The sequence below is a fragment of the Myxocyprinus asiaticus genome, chromosome 47 (genome assembly GCF_019703515.2).
Source record: "Myxocyprinus asiaticus isolate MX2 ecotype Aquarium Trade chromosome 47, UBuf_Myxa_2, whole genome shotgun sequence".
NCBI classification, from domain to species: Eukaryota; Metazoa; Chordata; class Actinopteri; order Cypriniformes; family Catostomidae; genus Myxocyprinus; species Myxocyprinus asiaticus.
In genome coordinates this window covers 13,903,394-13,920,517 of record NC_059390.1, presented here as the reverse complement: position 1 = coordinate 13,920,517, position 17,124 = coordinate 13,903,394, and the positions used below count along the sequence as shown (strand labels likewise).

Below are 17,124 nucleotides of genomic sequence, written 5' to 3'. Positions count from 1 at the left end.
AAAAATTAAATGTATAAAGGTAGTAGACTTGTATGTATAATAATTTTTTATTTGAGTAATGTCACAGAAAAGTGAGAAGATATACACAAGAATCATCTAGAATCATTTGGGGAGAAAACAACTGCACAGATATTTAAAATATGGAACAACTTAGTTGTAGGTCATGTAGCGAGGGGTGGCGCTGAACTTGGCGTAGGATTTGATAACCTTGTTCACAGCCTCCAGAAAGTCTTTCTCTGTGGCAATTTTTCTGCGAGCTCTGATGGCAAACATTCCTGCCTCTGTACACACACTGCGAATCTCAGCACCTGAGGGGCAAAGAAAACACAATTAGCACTGTTAACTATAGCAATTAAAGATGCATGAGCACCTGAAACATCAACATTTCTTTAGGCCTCCACATTAGGCCCTGCTTAAGCCTAAGTGGAAGATTAATGTTGACGGTGGTAAGAACTCACCAGTACTGTTGGGGCAGAGACGTGCTAGCAGCTCAAAGCGAATCTCTCTTTCCACGCTCATAGAGCGGGCATGAATCTTGAAAATATGAGTACGCCCCTGGAAATAATTGCAAAAAATAATAATTATACTAGAATGTACTGTTACCTGATCTGGTCTCTCTTTTGCAAATGAATGGCAGCAATCTGACATCCAAAATTGTCAGACAAGGGGTGCAGGTTTTGGCAATATTAATGGTATTTTGACCACTTTTTTACTCGATAATTTAGAGGCTAAAATTCACCTCCAAGTCAGGCAGGCTGAACTCAATCTTTCTGTCCAGTCGGCCGGGTCTCATCAGAGCAGGATCCAGGGTGTCTGGTCTGTTGGTGGCCATCAGGACTTTAATGTTTCCTCTGGGATCAAATCCATCCAGCTGATTAATCAGCTCCAACATAGTTCTCTGCACCTCATTATCTCCTCCAGCTCCATCATCAAAACGAGCACCTACAAGAGGGCAGCGTTACCATAGAGACTTAATGAGAAATTTACAGATCAAGATTAAATGGAATTAAATCTGAGATCAAACAAAAGTGATGGAGAGAAGTTGCCAATATTAAGGTTATATATATATATATATATATATATATATATATATATAAAAATTAAACCAACCTCCAATGGCATCAATTTCATCAAAAAAGATCAGACAGGCTTTCTTAGTCCTCGCCATCTCGAACAGTTCACGAACCATCCTGGCACCCTGAATTATGCACATAAAAAGAAGCACTTAAATCAGTAAAACCTTTAATTTGATGTATTTATCAGCTTTCTACTGGAGAATAAAGGCACTCACCTCTCCAACATACTTCTGAACCAGCTCAGATCCAATGACCCTGATGAAGCAGGCATCAGTGCGGTTAGCCACAGCTCGGGCACACAGAGTTTTCCCTGTGCCGGGAGGCCCAAACAGCAACACACCCTTTGGAGGCTCAATACCAAGGTTAACAAAGCGCTCTGGCTGAAATTAAGAAGATGAAGATTGACAATAAAAATAAAGAGGGAAATTAAATGCACTTATTTAATATTGCAAATAGCCTAATTCAAAAACACTTCTTATAGTAAAGTAGTTCACTAACAGTGAGTAGTGCACTCAAAGCAATACTAAATTAGTTAAATATTATATATTGCATTATTCATTCATTATATTCACAATATAACTGCCAACTCCTGCTCTTAATAAGGAAGATTGGGATGCAATTATGACTTACATGTAGCAGAGGAGTCTCAACCACTTCTCTGAGCTTCTCAATCTGCTCTTTGCACCCTCCAACATCACAGTAGGTCACATCAGGCTTCTCCTCCACCTATTAATGTACAAAACATAATTATTCCTGCGGTTTGGCCTTAATTATGTACAACTGCATTGCAATGATCTTTATGAAGTTACAAATACAGGCATTTAATTTAGAGCAGGCAAAGGTACAGCTGAAGTCTTAGATTACATACATCTGAGTTTTAAGTCATTAAAACTAATTTTTTAACCACTCCACAGATTTAATATTAGCAAACTATAGTTTTGGCAAGCCGTTTAGGACATCTACTTTGTGCATGACAAGAGTAATTTTTTCAACAATTGTTTACAGACAGATTGTTTCACTTTTAATTGACTATATCACAATTCCAGTGGGTCAGAACTTTACATACACCAAGTTAACTGTGCCTTTAAGCAGCTTGGAAAATTCCAGAAAATGATGTCAAGCCTTTAGACAATTAGTCAATTAGCTTCTGATAGGAGGTGTACTGAATTGGAGGTGTACCTGTGGATGTATTTTAAGGCCTACCTTCAAACTCAGTGCCTCTCTGCTTGACATCATGGGAAAATAAAAAGAAGTCAGCCAAGACCTCAGAAAGAAATTGTGGACCTCCACAAGTCTGGTTCATCCTTGGGAGCAATTTCCAAATGCCTGAAGGTACCACGTTCATCTGTACAAACAATAGTATGCAAGTTTAAAAACACCATGGGACCACGCAGCCATTATACTGCTCAGGCAGGAGACGCATTCTGTCTCCTAGACATGAACATAGTTTGGTGCGAAAAGTTAAAATCAATCCCAGAACAACAGCAAAGGACCTTGTGAAGATGCTGGAAGAAACAGGTAGACAAGTATCTATATGCACAGTAAAACAAGTCCTATATCGACATTACCTGAAAAGCTGCTCAGCAAGGAAGAAGCCACTGCTCCAAAACCACCATAAAAAACCCAGACTACAGTTTGCAAGTGCACATGGGGACAAAGATCATACTTTTTGGAGAAATGTCCTCTTATCTAATGAAACAAAAATGTAACTGTTTGGCCATAACATCGTTATGTTTGGAGGAAAAAGGGTGAGGCTTGGAAGCCAAAGAACACCATCCCAACTGTGAAGCATGGGGGTGGCAGCATCATGTTGTGGGGGTGTTTTGCTGCAGGAGGGACTGGTGCACTTCACAAAATAGATGGCATCATGAGGAAGGAAAATTATGTGGATATATTGAAGCAACATCTCAAAACATCAGCCAGGAAGTTAAAGCTCGGTCGCAAATAGGTCTTCCAAATGAACAATGACCCCAAGCATACCTCCAAAGTTGTGGCAAAATGGCTTAAGGACAACAAAGTCAAGGTATTGGAGTGGTCATCACAAAGTCCTGACCTCAGTCCGATAGGAAAGTTGTGGGCAGAACTGAAAAAGTGTGTGCGAGCAAGGAGGCCTACAGACCTGACAGCTTGTGGAAGGCTACCCAAAACGTTTGACCCAAGTTAAACAATTTAAAGGCAATGATAACAAATACTAACAAATTGTATATAAACTTCTGACCCACTGGGAATGTGATGAAAGAAATAAAAGCTGAAATAAATAATTCTCTCTACTATTATTCTGACAGTTCACATTCTTAAAATAAAGTAGTGATCCTAACTGACCTAAGACAGAGAATGTTTTCTACGATTAAATGTCAGGAATTGTTAAAAACTGAGTTTAAATGTATTTGGCTAAGGTGTTTGTAAACTTCTGACTTCAACTGTACATGTGTTAAAAGATCATTTCAAAGATGCTGGAGCCACTTCTTACCTGCATCATAGTGACGGTAGGATCAATTTTGGGTGGTAGTGGAATGTGAATCTGATATTTATTCCTGTCAACACTGTTAACAGGGGGAAAAAAAAAATGTGAGATTGTTATATGAGCAAGATGTTTGTTAGGTGCTTCTTAAGTTAGAATATGATTTGACCGATCCAACATTTCCTCCTTACCCAACCCTCATTCCTTCTTCAATGTCAGTTGGAGCGACCTGATCACTCAGGTCTACAACAAACTTGGCAAACTGTTTCACATTAATGATATACTTTGTATCTTCAGAATCAGCATTGATTATCTTGGTGCATCTATGAACAACAACAACACAAACACATTATAAACACTTATAGATAAACAATCATGGCTTACTTTTACATTCCAATGTGGATGTCTCTTAAATTTACATAAGCATTTTGTTTATTTTCTTTAGTACTCTGTTTCATAATCATACCTGGCCACCTGCAAAGGCTGTTCGCTCTGCAGAGTCTGTTTGTCTGCCGCCAGGTCCCATAATGCAGGAGGAGCCAAACCTGTATCAGATTCCTTAATACCTGCACAACCACAAAGATGGGTCAGTGCATGGATAAAAGGACTAAATATACATATCCTTTAGTTTATCACAATAATTTGGATTACTAAATAGTGAGCCACAAAATATTTCCGCACACACCTTTAAAGGGGTAGTTCACTCAAAAATGAAAATTCTTTGATCATTTACTCACTCTCTTGCCATCCCGGATGCGTATGCCTTACTTTCTTCTGCAAAGGTTTTTGGAAAAATATTTCAGCTCTGTAGGTCCATGCAATTCAAGTGAATGGTGGTCAGAACTTTGAAGCTCTAAAAAGTACATAAAGGCTGCATTAAAGTAATCTATACTACGCCAGTGGTTAAGTCCATGTGTTCTGAAGTGATATGATAGGTGTAGGTAAGAAACAGATCAATATTCAAGTCAATTTTTACTATAAATCTTTAAAGATTTTTTTTAGTTCAACCAGCACTCCTATGCGTGTTCACGACAAGTCTTTTGTTTTTTGGCGATTCGCATTCTTCGTACATATTGCCACTTACTGGACTGTTGTGCATATATGATTTATTAATTATTTTTCTTAATCTCTCCTTTTTTCTTTCTCCTCCCTGCCCCATATGTGGCAATATACACGAAGAATGCGAATTGCCAAAACACAGAAACACAACTCGTCCTCTTGTGAACATGCAGAGGAGGGCTGTTTGAAAGCGTAAAGTTATAGTAAAAAGGACTTAAATATTGATCCATTTCTCACCCACACCTATTAAATCACTTGTGAAGGTATAGATTTACCCACTGTCATATAGATTACTTTTAAGCTGCCTTTATGTGCTTCTTTGAGCTTCAAAGTTCTGGCCACCATTCACTTGCACTAAAATGGACCAACAGAGCGGAGATATTTTTTCTAAAATTCTTCGAGTTCAGCAGAAGAAAGAAAGTCATTCACATCTGGGATGCCATTAGGTTGAGTAAATGAGAAAAAGTTTCTTTCAAATAAATAGTCTGAAATGCACAATGACAGTGCACTTACCTGTGAGCTCATTGATTTTTTTCAGGAGCTGTTGAATATCATCTTCCACTTGTTTAATCTGTCTGGAGTAAGTGCTTTGGCCCTGTTCACAAACATATAACAGAACAATTAATTGCAAACTACTCTCACGCAGACAGAATAAAGGTATCTCATCATACAAACACTGTCTGGATTCTTTAGTAGGAATACTCACATAGGTTTTCAGGAGTGCAATGTCTCCTTCATCCAAAGCTGAGAAATAAAACAGATCAAGATCAGGCACAGTTTTGAGTCTTCTCAAACAACTGACAAATAACAGTTGAAATGAAGTCTAAACATAATGATAATATAGTTTAAATAAATTAAGTTAGAGCATTTTGTCGTTTTGTTGACAAATTGCAATTGCGGTGCGGCCTGCCATCAAATGCTAACATACCTGCGAATTATTTTAACAAATTACACACGAAAGTCCCTATAAATTATACCTCGAATTGGTTTGTCTTCTTTTTCCTCCTCTTTTACTTTGCGTTGCTCGGCTCCTAAATAGTCGGGCATGGCTGAATTATGTCTTTAAATAAATTAGTGATTGTTGAGGCGAGATTACACAGCAGGTTTTCAGAAGAGCAGCCACTGCACTTTAGGCTTCCGGTTCAGAGGGATAAGGGAACGCCAGCTGTAATTTCAAAATAAAAGTTACAAATGTGCAACATATACGTCTGCATTGGCAGAACACTTTATGGGACTCTTAGTTTGAAACATAACCCCGTTTTGAGTTATCCACTGTTGCCTTTAGCCATGTTATTGTTTTCATATCATGAATCTTCTACGGAAAGGATAGTAATGAGTCTATAATGTAAGAAAATTATTTATTTTGTCTTTATATAATATTTACGCTTCCATGCATTTGCAATAACATTCAATCCCTTTGATTTTGCGTTGACATCAAGCAGTGCTAACTCATCAGCTTGTTTTTTAAACCCTGGCTGCATTATTGACTCTTTCTGGTCGAAATTTGTTTAACTAGACATTTCTTGGGTATTTGTTACATTTACTAGAAGCTATAAAGTCTATATTTTTGAATAAAACTGTGATACTTAGACTCTGAAATTCAACTCAGTGGCTAAAATAGCTTTTTATATGTCTTAACCCATAAAAAAATTATAATAGTATTGTCGTGAGCCACAACTAAAAGTCTGAATCCTTTTCCAGATCTAAGAATGCATCCATCATATGAATGCCTGAAAGGGGTCATGACATGCCTTTTTATATTATTTTAATATGTTCCTTGAGGTACACTTAATAATAATAATAATAATATAATAATAAAATAAAAAAACAGCGATATATTTGTAAACCATTATTATTTTCCACCCTCGTTCTGACCCTCTGTCAGAAACGCTCTGTTTTGGTGTTGCTTCTCCTTTAAGACTTGAAAGTAAACGCCCACTGTTATGATTGGCTCTGCTCTTGACTGACCTGCTCTCTCCTTGTCATCTCACTGCTCACCGCTACATCTGACGTGATAAGGTAAAGTAGGTGTTGATGTGTTGAGGTGGTCAAATGCAAATGTCTTCCACAGTGTGACATCAAAATGTGGATGAAGTAGAGGACGAGTCATTTTGGCAGCTTTGTTTCAACAAATGCTCTTTTTACAGTTAGGAGGAAGTTTAAAGTTCTGAAACTTATTTTTTTTATTATTTTTTTTAAAATACTTATATGTTAAAAGATCAAGGAAAATTGGATTCCTCATGTCATGACCCCTTTAACTGATCTGTGCTGTCAGGTAAACAAACACATCTTACATGCACATGACTGTGTTTGCACTGACACCAGTGCATATGAGTTGATCTTTGAATCCAATAACATTTCTTTTATCCAGCATGAACGACATGAACCTCAGCCCAGTGGGCATGGAGCAGCTCAGTGTGACCCCTGTGAGTGCAAGTCACCTCTGCCTTCCTACATCCCCAACCCACAATCCCATCGCTACTCCAGGTCAGGACATAAATACCTTTCATATGTATTGGTATGACATTTGTTCTGTATGGTATGAGAAGCTTGACTGAATGGAAAGAGAATACGATTTGCTTTAATTTCAGGCATGCCAGTCACTATACCCAGCTTGGGTCCTTCACTTGGGCCGCTTCCCTCCGCCTTGTCCCTAATGCTGCCCATGGGTCCTTTAGCGGACAGAGGTGTAATGTGTGGCCTTCCAGAGAGAAATTATACATTACCGCCTCCTCCATACCCACACCTGGAGAGTAGCTACTTCAGACACATCCTTCCAGGTAATGTTATGGAATTTTTTTTTCTCGATATGCACTGGCGGCCAAAAGTTTGGAATAATGTACTGATTTTGCTGTTTCAGAAGGAAATTGGTACTTTAATTCACCAAAGTGGCATTCAACTGATCACAAAGTATAGTCAGGACATTACTGATGTAAAAAACAGCACCATCACTATTTGAAAAAAGTCATTTTTGATCAAATCTAGACAGGCCCCATTTCCAGCAGCTATCAGTCCAACACCTTATGCTTGAATAATCATGCTAAATTGCTAATTTGGTACTAGAAAATCACTTGCCATTATATCAGACACTGCTGAAAGCTATTTGGTTCGTTAAATGAAGCTTAACTTTGTGTTTGTTTTTGAGTTGCCACAGTATGCAATAAACTGGCATGCCTTAAGATCAATATTAGGTCAAAAATGGCAAAAAAGAAACAGCTTTCTCTAGAAACTCGTCAGTCAATCATTGTTTTGAGGAATGAAGGCTATACAGTGCTTGAAATTGCCAAAAAACTGAAGATTTCCTATAAAGGTGCACACTACAGTCTTCAAAGACAAACGACAACTGGCTCTAACAAAGACAGAAAGAGATGTGGAAGGCCAAATGTACAACTAAACAAGAGGATGAGTACATCAGAGTCTCTAGTTTGAGAAATAGACACCTCACATGTCCTCAGCTGACAGCTTCATTTAATTCTACCCGCTCAACACCAGTTTCATGTACAACAGTAAAGAGAAGACTCAGGGGTGCAGGCCTTATGGGAAGAATTGCAAAGAAAAAGCCACTTTTGAAACAGAAAAACAAAAAGAAAAGGTTAGAGTAGGCAAAGAAACACAGATATTGGACAACAGATAATTGGAAAAGAGTGTTATGGATCTTAACCCCATTGAGCTTTTGTGGGATCAGCTAGACTGTAAGGTGTGTGAGAAGTGCCAGACAAAACAGCCACATTTTTGGCAAGTGCTACAGGAAGCGTGGGGTGAAATGTCACCTGAGTATCTGGACAAACTGACAGCTAGAATGCCAAGGATCTGCAAAGCTGTCATTGTTGCACATGGAGGATTTTTTGATGAGAACTCTTTGAAGTAGTTTAAGAAGTTCTGAATATTTTTTTCAAACTGTAATAGTAATTTTTCACATTATTAATGTCCTGACTATACATTGTATTCAGTTGAATGCCACTTTGGTGAATAAAAGTTAAAAAAAAATTTCCATAAGAGCAAAATCTGTACATTATTCCAAACTTTTGGCCACCAGTGTACTTTAAACCAGGGGTTTGCGACCTTTTCTGACCCAAGGACCCCATAATATATATATATATATATATATATATTTTTTTTTTTTACATCATACTGTTCTAGTCTTGACCTAGTTTCTCAGTTAACTAGGCTTTAAATCACTCCACTGCATTGTCTGACAAAGAGAGATTTACTTTTGTCTTATGATGGTTTTATGCACCAAAGAACCAACCAAATCACTGAATGAAATTCGACTTGGGCTGTCAACTGATTAAAATTTGTAATCAAATTAATTTCATGATATGCCCATTTATCACAATGTATCATTTATTTGCTGAAAAAGACCCACAAATAAAAAAAATAAATTAGGCTAATAATAATATTAATATATTAATATTTATAATAATAATTATTATTAATATAATATGTAATAAATATAATAATATTAATTCATATTAATGTAACAAAATAATAATATTATTGTTCAAAGACATTAATGTGGCAGACGAGTAAAGCATTGATTAGAAAAAAAAAAGAAAAAAAAAGGCTTTAGAAGACAATATAATGTTTGGTTTATTACCATATTATTGAACATAAGCCTTTCACCTGGCCTGACATCCAAAGCTATAAATTTTACAGTGTCTGAGGTACACGTTCTCACAGGATTACGTTTGTGCACACGCGTCAGACGGATGCTTTTGACGCCTCTCACTGTGGTTGGCGTCGCGTTTCCCTGGTTCTCTGCGTCTGTCTCTAGCTATAAACACAGCATTTTTAGGACGCTGTCTCAAGACCCCTGTGGTCTGCTCCATCCAGCTGTCTTTGATCAGCTGTTGGTTTGTGTCTGTACAGCTGCACGTTGCATGTAGCTGGAGCTGTGATTACTGCCCACTGCTTACTGAGACTGACTGAGAAGTTGCACTCAGTCATTTTTTGTGCATGTCATCTCAGACTTACACCCCGTCTTGACTGGATGCAAATGTTATGTCGCATCAAAAGGAAAAATATCCCATTATAATCAGTGAAGCTGTCTAGCTGTTCGGTGTGGCGCATCGCATCATGCAGACAGTAAATTGATATCCCGTTCCATTTTGCATGGCAAGCGCTGGTGCGACTCCTGCCAACAAGACAAATAAACGGTTTAGAACGTTTGCTTCGACGCGTCCAGTGTAAACCATGGAGCTCTAAAATCTACTGGACATTTGTGACTGTGGGAGCCTCAAAGGAAAGGGCTCCCCCTATGGGTGGAGGGCCTAACTTTGGTGAAGACAGCCTCAAGCCGTTGTGGTGCGTTGCGTCATGTCAACCGACGCGCCCAGTATAGACAGGGTGTTATACTGACACCTTGTGGTGTGGTTGCAGCATAATTCAAAAACATAATCGTTTTTAGTTACAGATGCCGCCATTGTAGAAATTCAATATTCACAGTAAACCAGGATTAATTCAATCCATGAGTGAAAGAGTCCAATAACTGGGCTTTTACTGTGATTAAGCGAGTAGTATTCGGCTGGTCATGTGGTCCTAACATGGCAACCCTCATGAGGAGACCCTCTCCATAGAGAATAAAACAGCTTTTTTTAATGTTACTGATATGACTGAACTCTTCATCTCATGTGAATGGTAATGATTTTATAAATAGGTTTAAAACTTTCTATTAATTTTTTAGTAATAAAACTTTTTTAATGAGATAAAATATATTGATTGCACTTTTAAGGTGGTGTTAATTATTTGAACACTTCATTTTTATATAATTAATAGCACTGAATGAATGTGTCAAATCAACAGATTAAATTCGCCAATACATTTTAAATAAAGCGATGGAACAATTTAACCACATTTAGAAATACATTTTGAAATAAAGAAATATCTTATTCTATATGTTTATCAGTCTACAGACTGCCCACATCCAAGGATGCCAAGTTGAAAACCCTGCTGTTAAACCTATTTAACCTGTGTGTTAGCACATTAATAAACTGAATTCATTAAATCTAACCTCTTCTTTAGGTATTCTGTCATATCTGGCAGATCGTCCTCCACCCCAGTACATCCATCCTAGCAGCCTTAACATAGATGGAACACTTTCTGTGTCCAATAACAACCCCTCTGGCTTGGACCCATACAGTGGCCCAGGTGGCCCCCTAGAACAAGACCTGGTGTCCTTAGACTCCCGGCAGGTAGGAGGCCAGCCTGATCTCCACCAGGGTGGCTCTCAAGAGGTACAGCTTGACACCACTGGACTAACCATGGAATCACGTGTGAGCAGTCCCATGTCACCTGATGGAATGGAAGAGGACTTGGCCACCATGGAGGGTGTGGTGGTGGCAGAGACTCAGCAGCAGCTTGGCACCAGACCTCAGCCTCATGAGGGCTTGGCCGACATGGACTCTTCAGGAGGGGTTATGCCCCTGCATGGAGCGGGGCTGGAGCTGCCTGTGGTGATGGAACAGGAACATATGGGTGGCAGAGTAGGAACGAACACTACAGGGGCCGGTGGTCCAGGGACTCTGGGTGAAGCCTTGCACTCCACTGGAGAAATGAACTCTGGGGTGGTTAGTGTGGTGCTTACAGGGGCCATGCCCCCACAGGCTCAGTTAGAACCTGTAACTATACATGGACCTTCAGGTATGGGATTGGAACCTGTCAACGTATCATCTATCACTGCAGAGGTGTCTCTAGGACCAGACAACAGTCTGGTGCTGGTAAACTCTACATTGCAACTAGAAAATTCAACCACCAATAAGGAAAACATGGCCACTGCCTTCAACACTTGTAAGTTATGAATGTTTAATTTGAGTTGGGTCTTAATCATACCAACCAACATGATTGACCAGTTAGTGCAGAGAGTCAAACAGAGTAATATTTTTCAGTTGACATTTTCAATTACATGTTTTGTGACTCCCATCAATGTAATGTATTTTGGTCCAGTTTCATGGATTTTATTGCCTTCAAGGGTGCACTTTGTGTGAGCGGTCATATCCCTCCGACTGCCCTGAGCACGGGCCTGTTACATTCATACCAGACACGCCCATTCAGAGCAGAGCCCGCCTCTCATTGCCCCGCCCTCTGTGCCTCCGTATTTCTGTAGCTGATGAGCCTATTGGTAAGTGTAGCCTACTGTACCACTGGAATCTATATGACTCCAGTGGCTTCATTAGTCAGCTGGTGAAATGCCTTCAGTATATGAACACTACTTAACAAATTTTTTCTCGGTAGGTGTGTTTGCTAGAGAGACCATAACCTCCCGGACCTGCTTTGGGCCTATGGTTGGACAGCACTGTAGCAGTGTAGAACTTACAGACTGGCCTGACAAGGACACCCCTCAGATATGGAAGGTTATTGTCACATGTCCAGATTTAAAGCTTAAGTGTGTAAATTTTTCAGCGTTAAAATACTTTCTCCTATTCCAATATGCAGCGATAACTATAAGCAAGGCATTCATAGGTTAATTTTCTTGAAAACTCTAAACTCTGCTGCTGTGAAAATTCCTCTGTTTGCTTTGAGCGACCTGTCTCATGAGACACAACAACACTGACTTAGCCAATGGGGTGAGTTGGGGGCGGGACTATCTGTTTGTTTGATCAATGTCAGACAGGGGCGTATTGGGAAGGCAATTTTGAAAACAATGTTTATTTTTGCAATTTTGTTTGGTTGCACTACTAGTGCGGAAATTACACACTTCATATTTAAAGGAATAGTTCACCCAAATTTAAAAATTATTTTATAATTTACTTTCCAAACCCGTATGACTTTCTTTCTTGTACAGAAAAAATAAAATAAAGATAAAAGGGTGATAGTGGATAGTGCCTCACTTTAAAAAGGACCCAGAAGTATCATAAAAATAGTCCATGTGACTACTGCATCATATTTCAAGTCTTCTGAAGGCATACTGAAGTCTTTTTGGTGAGAAACAACCTGAACCTGAAGTAATTTTCAGTAAAAATCTCGACGTCCATTACGTGTTCAAGAGCGCTATGAGAGAAACTCTAGTGGTTTAGGACTAAGTTATAATAGTTTGGAAAGACATGAGGGTAAATTAAGAAATAGTTTCATTTTTGGGTGAACTATCCCCTTTAAGTTTGACCATACAGATTTCATACATTCTGATATTTAAAGATATCTCAGATAAATAGAGTAATTTAACACACAGTTTATTCACCATTACGCTGACACATGTTGTGTTGTAATCCTTAGAATGGCTTTAATAGGTCGCTGTTTCCTTAATTTAATGTAGATGTTCCACAATGATATCCAAGAGTTCTGCATCGTGACGACAGATGAGCATGAGTGCAACTGGATGATGTTTGTACAGAAAGCAAGGTAATACAACCATGCTTATTTTTCCCTGGTATTCTCAATTAAATCAGAAAATGTTTGACTAGTAAATATGTCATGCTTTTTATAAAAAGCATCAGGTACTAAAAATCTAATCAATTTGCAGGACTACAGAGGAGCAGAATCTGGTGGCATATATTGACAAAGGAAAGCTTTATTTCTGCACATCCAGAGAGATTCTACCTGATCAGGAGCTGTTGTTCTATTACAGTAGGGAATACAGCAGACAACTAGGTATGATGATGGACCCCCTTTAACCATTTCAAACCCAGAAATTTTCAGAGTTGGAATTGAGTTGAATATCTGCTGCCACTATCTCTCCAGGTGTACCCAGAGTGCCAGAGGGCCAGATCTGTGACTGTGGAAAAGACTGTGCCTCTTTCACAGAGTTTAAATCTCACCTCACCAGCCACACCCAAAGGCATAGCCCCACCCAAGACCACCCTTCTCACTCCGCCCATAGACAATCCCAGTCACAGGACAAGATGAGCAATGAGCCATCCAGATCCACCTCCTCTCCACAATGGCAGTGCCACTTAGATGTGAATGAACATTCGAGCAGCAATGGGCACACTCACGGTCGGGAGAGGAAGTTTAAATGCAGCATGTGCACAAGGGCGTTCACCACGTCCACTAAGCTAAATGTGCATTTCATGGGCCACATGGGCATGAGACCACACAAGTGCAGCTACTGCAGCAAAGCGTTTAGTGATCCCAGCAATCTAAGAAAGCACCTGAGAATTCACACAGGTAAATGAGTGTCATAGATAACCATTGTTTGCATATGAAGCATTTTTAAAGGACTGGACCAGTTGCTTAATAGTATTTAAAGTCAACATGAAATTAAAATGGACCTTACTACTTTCTTAATATGCTGTAAGTTCTTGGTATTATTGAAGATGATTTATGTTATTCCAAAGGGGACAAAATGTTTTTCTACTTAATCTTTTATCAAAATATATTAAAGGGATAGAATAGTTCACTCAAAAATGCACATTCATTCATCATTTACTCCCCCTCATGCCATCCCAGATGTGTATGACTTTCTTTCTTCTGCTGAACACATGAAAGAAAATTTCAGCTCTGTTGGTCCATTTAATGCAAGCGAGTGGTGGCCAGAACTTTAAAGCTCCAAAAAGCACATAAAGGCAGCATAAAAGTAATTCATATGACTCCAGTGGTTTAATCCATGTCTTCTGAAGCAATATGATAGGTGTGGGTGAGAAAAAGATCAATATTTCCTTTTTTAATATAAATCTCCACCTTTGACCAGCCCTGACCAGTAGGTGGCGACCGCCAAAAAACAAAAGAAGAATAATATGGAAGTGAAAGTATAAGTGGAGATTTATTGTAAAAAGGACTTAAATATTGATTTGTTTCTCACTCACACCTATCTTATTGCTTCTGAAGATAGAGATTTAACCACTGGAGTCATATGGATTACTTTTATGCTACCTTTATGTGCTTATTTTGAGCTTCAAAGTTCTGGCCACTTACATTGTATGGACCTACAGAGCTGAGATATTTTTCTGAAAATCTTTGTTTGTGTTCTGCAGATGAAAAACAGTCAAACACATCTGGGATGGCATGAGTGTGATTTCATTTTTGGGTTATCTATCCCTTTAACTTGGCTCAACACCTTTCCTTTTCAGCTGACGTCACTTAGGCCAGAAAATATATTAACCGATAACATCATAGTCTAACATTCATGATACAATCGTCCCAGCGTTTTTATTTTCTTATTTATAGTTTCTCTTTGATTTGTGTTATATGCCATATAGAAGTGGTCTGTGAATTTAATCCAATAAGCTCTGTTTTATTGGCCATGGAAATATTCTGTCATTGTTACTGTTGTGAACTATTTATGTGTGTTTTTTTTCTGCAGGTCAGAAGAACTTCAGATGTACAGTATGTGGGAAGTCTTTTACTCAGAAAGCACACGTGGAATCTCATATGGTTATACACACAGGTGCCAAGAACATTAAGTGTGACCATTGTGACAAGATGTTTGTTCGGAAACAAGACCTCAAACAGCACATGTATTCACATTCATTGTAAGGCCGTGTTTCATTCAAATCCCTTTGTTTTTTTTATTTTGTACAGTTTTTTTGTGAGTTAAAAACATGCAGATTTAATTGAATAGTTAAATGATGTTTAATTAAAGAAAAGATGCTAGATTAAGCCTCGTTTTAAATTACAATGTGCTTTAAGTCAACACATGAAATCAAAATGGACCCTATTTACTTTCTTAATACAATACTTTCATAATACTTTATTGTGCATATCTTTATCTACAGTACACACACACATATATATATATATATATATATATATATATATATTCTTTTTCTTTGCGTGTTATTTTGTTTATTTGTTGTTTAGCATTTTCTTGCTTATCATTTCCCTATTCCAGAGACCGCCAGATAACCTGCCCAAAGTGTGACAAACAGTTCTTGAAGACTGACCATCTCAAAAAACACTTAAACTCTCACGAAGGGAAACGGGACTTCATCTGTGAAAAGTGCAACAAGGCATTTCTCACTAAATACCATCTAACACGCCACCTCAAAATCTGCAAGGGTCCTAAAACCGGTCGAGGGGCAGCGCAGGGAGATGGAGAAGATGACGAAGATGAGGAGGATGAGGACGAGGAAGAAGAGAGTGAGGCTGAAGGACAGATCAATCCAGCATATTCTTCAGATAAAATGCTGTAACTTTACCCTGGAATGTAATAGGATGAATTTAAACCTTTGTTTAGCCTATTTATTTATCTGTCTCTTTTGCTCTCTTTTTTTGTTTTTGTTCTGCCATCAGCCTTTAATTCCTTTTGCCAAATCATTGTATCCATGTGTCAACAGGCCAACAGATCACAGAAATGTAATTATATTAAAATAAGGAAAATTATGCATTAAAGGTTTTAACTCGTGTCACTGTTGAAATGGCAAATTGTTTGTAAAAAATTAACGAAAAATACTGCCTTTTTTACTTTAAGGGGTCATGATATGAGGAATCAAATTTTCCTTGATCTTTTGACATACAAGAGGTCATTGTACCATAAAAACATACTGTTAGTTTCAGAACTCAAAACTTCCTCACTGCAAAAAGAGCATTTGTTGGAACCAAGCTACCAAAACGGCTTATTCTCTACTTCCTCCATTGTGATGTCACACTGTGGCAGACATTTGCATCAGACCGCCTCCACAAAAACACATCAACGCCAACTTTACCTTATTACTTCCGTAGCCCCGCCCAGTAGTTTTCTATTTTATTTTATTTATTTATTGCTTTAATCAGTACAACATGACAGTCAAACCAACTGAGAGAGTGTATAGAAAGTGTATAGAAAACATCAGGCTATAAATTATACAGTATATACAATGCATATAAAATTAAGATTCAAAAGGGGATAATCAAGGCTTTATAAAAGTTAATACTCTTTTTCGCTTTTGTATTTTTTACTCCTGCTAATGTATTCAAATAATTTATTTCTATTTTGAAGTGTGTGAAATTTGGTTTCTGTAATGACCATTTACATTTATAAATACACAAATTTCAATAAATCAACAATAAATGTATAATATACCATGCTTTATGTTCAATTTTACTATCAAAATAAAATAAAACATCCTCTTTCTTTAAATGCATATCAATACCCATATTCATCCTGCCCTGCCCAGTAGCGATGAGCAGTGAGATGGCAAGAGGAGAGAGCAGGTCAGTCAAGAGTAGAGAGCCAATCATAACAGTGGGCGTTTACTTTCAAGTCTTAAAGGAGAAGCAACACCAAAACAGAGCGTTTCTGACAGAGAGTCAGGATGAAGGGGGGAAATGATCATCTTATACAAATATATGATAGTTTTTTATGCAAAAATCTTTACTAATATTATAAGTGAACAAGGAACATTCAAAAGAAAAAAGTGTCATTCAGTATTTGTTTACATCCACAGTGCTGCTTTATTTTTTCAGTGTATGTTTAAATCCTTTGTTCACTGCAGCCATGCCTGTTCCGTGCACTTAAATCTCTGTATTTATTTTGTAAAATAAATACTCTGAATATACATGCAAAATGACAACCGTTAGTATGCATTGCACTTTTTGTCATTAAACCTATATAATTGAAATAAATGTATAAAATTCACAAAAGATGTATAATGGAGCTGCAAGTCTGACAGCAACTTG

General features: G+C 38.1%; 2 protein-coding genes across 5 annotated transcripts; one reads left to right on the top strand and one right to left on the bottom strand.

Annotated features, from left to right (window-relative positions):
• Window positions 1-33: 33 nt before the first annotated feature.
• Window positions 34-5,730, bottom strand: LOC127436917 (26S proteasome regulatory subunit 7-like). Its single transcript, XM_051691437.1, has 12 exons — window positions 5,574-5,730; window positions 5,303-5,340; window positions 5,110-5,191; window positions 4,004-4,103; window positions 3,729-3,860; window positions 3,547-3,619; window positions 1,707-1,802; window positions 1,292-1,456; window positions 1,111-1,198; window positions 740-942; window positions 459-555; window positions 34-308 (listed from the first exon to the last, which is right to left on the bottom strand). The coding sequence occupies exons 1-12, from the start codon at window positions 5,641-5,643 to the stop codon at window positions 151-153; spliced, it is 1,302 nt and encodes a 433-aa protein (XP_051547397.1). The 5' UTR covers window positions 5,644-5,730; the 3' UTR covers window positions 34-150.
• A 112-nt stretch (window positions 5,731-5,842) lies between these two features.
• LOC127436911 (PR domain zinc finger protein 4-like) lies at window positions 5,843-16,859 on the top strand. 4 transcript variants are annotated; one of them, XM_051691429.1, is made up of 12 exons: window positions 6,318-6,615; window positions 6,815-6,871; window positions 6,968-7,083; window positions 7,188-7,376; window positions 10,618-11,382; window positions 11,564-11,713; window positions 11,827-11,945; window positions 12,845-12,930; window positions 13,052-13,179; window positions 13,270-13,695; window positions 14,831-14,999; window positions 15,359-16,859. In XM_051691429.1, exons 3-12 carry the CDS (start codon window positions 6,969-6,971, stop codon window positions 15,657-15,659), a joined length of 2,448 nt encoding a protein of 815 aa, XP_051547389.1. In that variant the 5' UTR covers window positions 6,318-6,615; window positions 6,815-6,871; window position 6,968; the 3' UTR covers window positions 15,660-16,859. The 4 variants fall into 4 exon arrangements, with proteins under 4 accessions (XP_051547388.1, XP_051547389.1, XP_051547390.1 ...); XM_051691428.1 differs by lacking the exons at window positions 6,318-6,615; window positions 6,815-6,871 and adding an exon at window positions 5,843-5,941 and having other exon boundaries at window positions 15,359-16,858; XM_051691430.1 differs by lacking the exon at window positions 6,815-6,871.
• Window positions 16,860-17,124: the final 265 nt, after the last annotated feature.